The following is an 8011-nucleotide window of genomic DNA, read 5'->3' as shown; positions in this document are numbered from 1 at the left end:
TGCTTATTTAAACTGGGGAGAGGAATCGGTGGTTCCCCCCCGCCCTTTGAGGCAGATGGTTTCTTCCATTCTCCCGGATGGTTTAGGTTACGCGCTCGGGAGTCACAAAGCACGGGGTCACGTGGGCGGGCCGGTGCGCTTTGTGACGCCGCAGGCCCCGCCCTTCGTCCCGCCTATGCGCGCACGTCAGGCCCGCCCCGCGCGCGCCGCCCGTGCAATCCCTGCTTAAGAGACCCCGGAGTGGGGCGCTCGTCCGAAGCCAGGCCGCGTCCGCCATAGTGGTTGGCTTGGAGGTGTCGCCGGCACCTGGCGAGAACCCGAGAGCGGCAGGGGGGGCAAAACAAAAAGGGAGCCGGCGGAGCCCTCGCCGTTGCCCGGCGGTTTCCGGGCCTAATCTTTCGGTACTGGGCCGAAAGGCGACGGAAGCGAAAGGCGAGAGAAGCGCGGAGCACTCGGCGAGAGGAAGCGTCGGGGAGCCTCGGCGGTGTCGCCAGGGTCAGCCGAAGCCCCCCGGCCGCTGGCTGGGGCCCGGGGTGGTGAGGAGGCGCTGCAAGGCCTAGCCGAGGCCTAGTACCGGCTTTGTGTCTGAGGCGGCGTTGGCGGCGGCGGCGGCGGGGGGGAGGCGGAGCTGGGGGCGGCCTGCGGGAAGGCCTCTCCTCCGCCGACCGCGCGTTTCGGCCTAGGCCGCGGGGCCGCCCGTGGCCTCCGGGGAGCAGGCGAAAGGGGTCTGTGTGTGGTGGGGGCCTGGGCCTGGGGCAGCCGACGCCGGTCGTCCGGAAGCCAGGAGGAGGCGAGAGGCCGCTCGTGGACTCCGGGCCTAGGCCCTCTCCCCTCAACCTTCTCCCGGGGCCTGGGTCACCCCCGTCCACGGAGAGAGAGACCAACCGGGAGGTGCGGCCGCGCTATGGACCCCTGACCCCGCGGGGTCGCTCGGACTTTAACGTGTGGACTGACCGCTACTGACTGCACCGCCTGCCCCCGTCTCCTGCCGGCCCTTAGCATGAGCGAGGGGGACCCAGCGGGGTGACATTGTGCCCGTTGGCGGATTCTCGCTTGCCCCCTGCCCCGTCCTCGTCCTCCTCCTCCCACATGAAGCGATTTTGAATATCCGGGGGGGGGGGTGTTCTGGATTATTGTTTTTACGAACCCCCGCTTGTGGCTGGGGGGGTTATTTAATCTGAGGCCTTAGGGTCCTTCGGTGTCTCTTGAGTGTTCTGTGTGTGTACATATTTTGCTCTTAAGTTTATAAATATACATACATTGAGCGTGTCCACGTCTCCTCGCTGAACCTTAGGAATCCTTTGGCACCATGTCCTGTGTGCATTATAAATTTTCCTCTAAACTCAACTATGATACCGTCACCTTTGATGGGCTCCATATCTCCCTCTGCGATTTAAAGAAGCAGATTATGGGGAGAGAGAAGCTGAAAGCTGCCGACTGCGACCTGCAGATTACCAACGCGCAGACGAAAGAAGGTAAGAGCCACAGGGGCTCCAGATCCTCGCTGGTGGAAGAGAGATGCTGGTGGCGAGGTGCCTGGCAGGAGACTAACCGCCATGATGTCTCTTGTGGGACTGTTCGTTCAAACACTTTGCGGACGACTTTCATTGATAGCCAAGGGTTGCAGCAGTCGGCCCTGGAGTTTGACTTATTTGATTAACACGTACTTGGATCATCTGGAACAGGCTGATCCCCAGTCGTGCAAAGTCTGATGATTCCTCCCAAATGATTTTTTAAAACGAGGATTTCCGTGGCACAGGATGGGGGTGTCGTCCAGGTTCTCTGAGTGCTTGCCCTGGGGCGTTTTCTAACCTGTTTTTCTTCAGAAGGAGGAGAGGAGCGCATAAGCCAGGCTGCTTATTAGTTAAAGCAGCACTAGAGATACTTTTCTACCTTTCTAACCTAACCACGTTTGGGGGTTTAATGGCAAATTCTATGTTCTCTTCTCCCTCTCCTGATTTATTTAGTTAGTTTTAAATTTTGGAGTTGCCTGCGTTGTGGTGAAAGATCCTCACTTTAATGTTTTAGAGGATTTAATCCAGCCAGTCTTTAATGTTGGAATTGCTTTTGGAACTTGGTATATTCCGGTGTGACCACTTTTGTCTTGTGTGTAAATTCCAGAATTAGTAATGCAGTAATTAGGTAGTTGAACTCTTAGTTCATCACATTACTCTCAAACTTTAGCAATTTCGTAAAGATCAAAAGTACAGGTTTTTCTTTTTTTTTGAATAGTAATTGCTAGACTTTACATGATTATGTTGATACTAGGATACTGAAAAATAGTCGGCTGCTACCATATGAGTAGCTTATTTATAGAAGCCACTCATTGGAATCTTTAAGTTCTTTCTCCTTTTTAAAAGCAGTTTATACAATATTGAGAATGTAGCATAGGTATGAGAATGAGACAAAATGGCCTTTTCAGGTTCTGGCTTTAAGCTTGTTTTGGTTTCTTTTTCGCATTACTGTAATGCTGATGTGTAGTTTTTAGTAGGTCAGTCTTTTGAGTTTTACTGATGGGATGAGAAGTAAAGTGAAGTGCTAGTTAGGGTATTTCATTGATCACTACATTTGGCTTAAGGTGGAACATGGGTTCTTTTAGTTGAAATTTGGGGTGGGGGGCCCACATCTAGCATATAGTTTGGTAGGTAGAGTAACTCTTGTCATGTACAAGAGCTGTTTTCCATTTATCAGTACATCCAGACATAACTAATTGTGTTATGTTAAGAAACTACTACTGGCATATCACAACTCAAAAATACTCAATAAGGAAGAACTTTACATACTCACTTGATAACACGTGAAAGAATAGTCTCCACTCCCCCCCCCCCAACTTTTTTCAGTGTATCAGACCTAAGGGACACTTCATGTGAGGCTTTAGTAATTGTAATTACGTGGGAAAATTACTGGGGATCATGAACAGTTGAGAAACAGCTTTTAAAAATATTATTCAAGAAAATACCTTAAAGAAGATATTCTTTAAGGCCACAAAAGCATCCCTTAAGCATTATAGTCACGCTTAACAGAACAGATGGATTTACACGAATTTTAGGCCATCTTTATATGTTAGTAATACTTAAAGAATGAGAGGAAAGAAAATATAAATGATATTAGAGAATATTAAGGCAATTTTAATCACATACTACGCAATTTCATATTTTACTGGAGTATAACAGGATTTAATCATTTAAGGCTAGACTTTGTCCATCTTTTCCACCTAATAATTGATAATAACTTTGTTAAACTGGAGTAAATTATTGTTGATGGAATTCTTGTCCATGAATTTAAGAGTTTTGTCATGTGTTGTGTTTTTTTCTAAGCCAGGAAATTATATGATACGTTATTTTTACAAACGCTGAAAGCAGGGAAGTGCTTTGCCCAGCAGCATATTTTTTATGTATTTGTGAACTGTCATTATTGGAGAAAGCTTTGCTATTAGATTGGTTAAGAGAAGAGAAAATTTGCATCTTATGCAGTCCTCAAATTAGGAGAGAAAAAGATATCTAGGCACTTAATGAGTTTTATGAGAAATAGCATCCAGTGTCACAAGGTAGCTGAGTAAGAATGCCACTTGGTTTTAGCACCATCCAGTGAATTAAAGAGGACGGAATAAATATAGCTTCCTAGTTAGGAGATTGCCTAGGAAAGAATGCCAAACTGGATCACTTTCGTTTGTTTGAATTAATATTTCTATCATGTTTCTATAAAACATTCCTTACAGTTTTGGAAATCTGTCCATGTTTAGGACTCTTACATCTTAATTAGACTAAAATGCTTGGATGAGAATTTCATGTTTTAGATTTAAGAATTCTTCTTTATTTCTAGACTGTATTTCAAAATGAATCTCAGATTATCTTTTTTAATGTTTTTCCTGAATAAACTTGTTTTCCTAATTTTCTGCTTATTTGCAATCCCCCTCCAAAAAAAACACATACACACACAACAAAACAACCTTTATCCTGAACTTAGTGTGAAAGATTTGGAAGCTGAGGATGAAGTATTTTCAAGACTGTTTCTCCATTTCTTAAATTCATCTTGTTTTTCATTTCATCCATAGTCTTCATGTTTTGGATCTGAAATGACAGTGTTGCATAGAAAGGGTCTTTTGAAGTTAACAGACTACTTATTAAGGAGGTATTTAAAGGGTAAGAAATCATCAGTGTAACTCAGATACTTTAAAAGATCAATTAGAAAGCATGTGGCATCAGGGCACCAGACTTCAAGCTTGACAGAGCACTGTGTTGATCAAATGAATAAGTTGGATTGGAGAGCTCATGAACATATTTGCTATTTGTTCCCACAGTGAACTCTTTTGAGGGTTGTTACATAGGTAGAAGCTTAACTGTCCTGTGTTTGACACCAAGTTTTGGTTCCAGAATTTTTTAAAGATACCCCACCTCCCCTGCTCCCAGTTTTTCTTACTCAGATCTTGCTTGGAATTTGGGACTATCCTGAACTATCCAAAGGGTAATGATTGTAGTCTTACATTGGTATGCGAAATCTAGGAAATTGCATCACTCTAATTGGATACTTGTGAAGATACAGCTTACTACCTGAAATATACTGAAAAGAGCCCTTTCCTGAACACTTCAGTTTATAACAGGAAATAGTAATAGTGTGATTAAAAATAATAGAGCTGGTACATATATAAAAGCTTAAAATGCTTACATATGTGATAAACTTAAAATAATTAGAACAGTGGTAGTCAGCCCCTAGGTGCTGAGTAACATTAGTGAATCAGGTAAACTCAGTAATCTTAAAAGAGTGAACCCTGATACCTGATTGTATGATTAAGGGAGATGGGTACATTTTTACATCTGTCTCCCTGTAGTGGATTATTTTTCTTTTTGGTAATTTTACAAATTCCTTTCATAGCAAATCTTTTTTTTTTTTTTAACCATAGTTGAATTCATTGGTCCAGCTTCTTTTTTAATTTCGTTCTTAGGAAAGTATTGCAAGCAATAGTCCAAAGAGTAGAAAAATTCTTCCTCCCTGTTTGTCTTCTGAGAAAGTGACATCCTTGTTCATCCAGTTGCTTAAGCCAGGAACCCAGGAATTCATACCTGATTCCTCTTTCACCTTCATCTCTGCCCCCGCATCCATCCGAAAGCCTTCGTTCTACCTCAAAACACTCTGACTCTTGATTTCTCTGTCACATTCCAGAACAGATCATTATTCTCTCTTACCTAAACTACACAGCAATCTTCATATTAGTCACCCTGTTTCTATTCTTGTTCCCATGCAGGTTCATTCTCCACTTAGATACCAGAGTTATCTTTGTTTTTAATATTGTTTTTAAAATTATCATTTTTATTCAAAATCCTTCAGTGGCTTCCTGTTGTACTTAGAAACAAGATATGAAGCAGTATATATAATGTGTACCTTTCAACCTGTATTTCAATTTCATTCTTTCATTTTCATCAGCTCTTCTGGCCTTTTTGTGTCATTTTTTCACATGCTTTTCCCTCTATCTGAAACATTCTTTGTCCGGTGTTTTTGCACATCTTGCTGGCTTCTTAGTCTCACATGTCAGTTCCTCAGAGGGGCCTTCCTTGAATCAACATACTATCCAAAGTTGCATCCACTTTTAATTCTTTATTACAAAGCCCTTTATTCTGTATTTGAAATGTGTCATATTTTAATTTTTTATTGTGTCTTCCCCAGTAATACTGTGTTTAGGGCCTAGGAGAGATAGAATGTTTGCATTCTAAATAACAGCTTTTTCTCATGTAGTTCAGATGTTCTGCATTACTGGCTAAATAGAGAATGACTTAGTCTTACTGAGATTTGGGGTTCCACAAAAGTAGAGGTGCCAGAGCCAAGAACTTGCTGATACTATTGGGTGTCCTTTTAAGAGAAACCTCTTATGGCTTTGGATATTTGTTCTGACAATTTCAGTAATCTAGATGTAAGGAGCATGTAGTTACTAATGCTCCTTTATATTTAAGATCATTTCCCGTAACATATATGTCTGGTTGAAGTTTTCTATTTCTTGAGGACTATGAATTATCCAAATCCCAAATAGAAATTCAAATCTTTATCTTTTTATTTACAGAATATACTGATGATAATGCTCTAATTCCTAAGAATTCATCTGTAATTGTTAGAAGAATTCCTATTGGAGGTGTTAAATCTACAAGCAAGACATACGTTATGTAAGTATTTATTAAATCCCATGTTTAAGTTCTCAAAATAGACTTTTTTTGTGAGAAAGAACAAGTATATTTTAGAACTGAACTCATTACTTTACCCTGATAAGTATGTCTTCTTAATCCTTAAAATTGTGAGGATGAGTTTGTTTTTTCCTGATTTCTTCCCCCAGCTAACTTAACCTCTAGTTAGGAGTAAGAGCTAATTAGAAAGATTTTTTGCTCTGTATAGGTAATATTTACAAAGACAAGAAAATGATGTTCAAATTAGTGAATAAATATTTCTGAACCCTTCTTTGGTTTTTGTTTGCCTGTACACTTTTTCCCCCTACCATTTTTTCACTACAGAAATGTATATTAAGTGTCTTAAGAGATCTGTCCTAAATGTTTTGTCAGCATCAAGAGTATTCAGTAATGCTAACATTTGTTCCTAATCAGTACGGGGCTTTTGTTGGGAAGCAACCACAGACACTGGAATCAGGCTTAGGTTTGACTCCATTTACTACTTCCCACCAGTTGTGTGAAGTTGTATTTGGGTAAGTTACCTAAAGTTTGTGACTCAGATTCCTCAAAATAAAATAGGGATATGAGTATTTAACTCCAGGGAGTTGTAGGAATTAAAGAGTGCCTGGCACATGGTAAATGCCCTTTATTGGAGTAAGAATGTGGTAATATCCTAGGAGTGGTCTAGAGCTTAAGAAATGCACTAAAGGGGCAGGATTAAAACTTTATATCTAACTTTCTCTGCTTTCTTGAAATTTCAATGGTGATAACAATTAAAATATGTGAAAAGGGTAGCAACTTGAGCTATTTAAAGCGTAGAGATTTTTACCTTACTTGAAATTCTGGCAAATTCTGCTTTTGGTCAATGAAACATTCTGGAATTTGCCAGTCCTAGGAAATGGAATGTGTTCTTGGAATTGAGGGAAAATAGTCATTTCCTGGAGCTTTACCTCATGTGGACAAGTTTTCTAAGAATATTCTCATTAGTTTAGTGTAAAGTTATATTCCATACGTTAATGTTTGGAGGTTCTTTTGTGTAATATCTTCTGTATAGCAACAACTTAAAAAGCTGAATACTTTTATTTTTCCTATAAATACCAAGTGAACTATGTGCCTTTTACTTTACATAATTTTGAGACATGGTAAGAGAAGAATTAATTCCTAGAATCTAGTGTGAAGTTATTCCTTAATTTACCAAATGCTTTTTAAAAATAGCAAGCATTCGATTTCAGTAGATTTTTTTGATATTCAGAGACTTTGAGGAGAGAATTGTTCAAAGTATCAATACTAGGGAAAATAGTTGCCCCTTAAAGAATTAAATGTGAATTCACTGTGTATATGATTTCCTTTGTAATGTACTTGCCTCGTGAAGTGCCTTTGAATTTGTTGAGCAAATACTAGTAAATTAAAACTTCATTTTTATCTCAGGACTTCCAAATCATGCACAGATTTAGAAACTCCATTCATACGCTGTCTGACATTTCTTTGTAGTCAGGATAGTGTAAACTTAAAACTAAAACTAAGCCTTTAAAGGCTGTATTTTAGCAACTTGACTCTTGTCCCCTTTTCTGTGTGGACTTTTAAAGGAATTTCTCCTTGAGCTTATTTGTGTATGTATTTTAAAAATCAATTTGTTCAGTTCTCCATAACCAACTTATTTAACTTATTCTTTTAACCAAAATACTCTGTCAGACTGTTGATTTTTTTGGAACTTAGAATTCTTATTTAGTCTTTGGTCATTGTCTTGAGACTTTTTTAAAAAATTAAACTGCCAACCTTTCTGGATTTCAAATTTAGTTTTTGGAGCACAGCAATTTCTCAGGGATCCAAATTAAAAAATGTTAACAACAGTGGTCTTGCTT

The 8011-nt window shown here is 40.3% G+C and overlaps 1 protein-coding gene across 2 annotated transcripts in view; it reads left to right on the top strand.

Annotated features, from left to right (window-relative positions):
- Positions 1-206: 206 nt before the first annotated feature.
- The window catches only part of RBBP6 (RB binding protein 6, ubiquitin ligase), a 32190-nt gene continuing 24385 nt past the window's right edge, over positions 207-8011 (top strand). For both annotated transcript variants that reach the window (XM_067706350.1, XM_067706349.1), the window contains exons 1-2: positions 207-1475; positions 6053-6152. In XM_067706350.1, coding sequence (XP_067562451.1) covers positions 1310-1475; positions 6053-6152 — 266 coding nt within the window. In that variant the 5' untranslated portion in view covers positions 207-1309. The remainder of the gene's footprint in view (positions 1476-6052; positions 6153-8011) is intronic.

This window comes from Pseudorca crassidens, chromosome 15 (genome assembly GCF_039906515.1).
Source record: "Pseudorca crassidens isolate mPseCra1 chromosome 15, mPseCra1.hap1, whole genome shotgun sequence".
Lineage (NCBI taxonomy): Eukaryota > Metazoa > Chordata > Mammalia > Artiodactyla > Delphinidae > Pseudorca > Pseudorca crassidens.
This window is presented reverse-complemented; position numbering and strand designations above follow the sequence as displayed.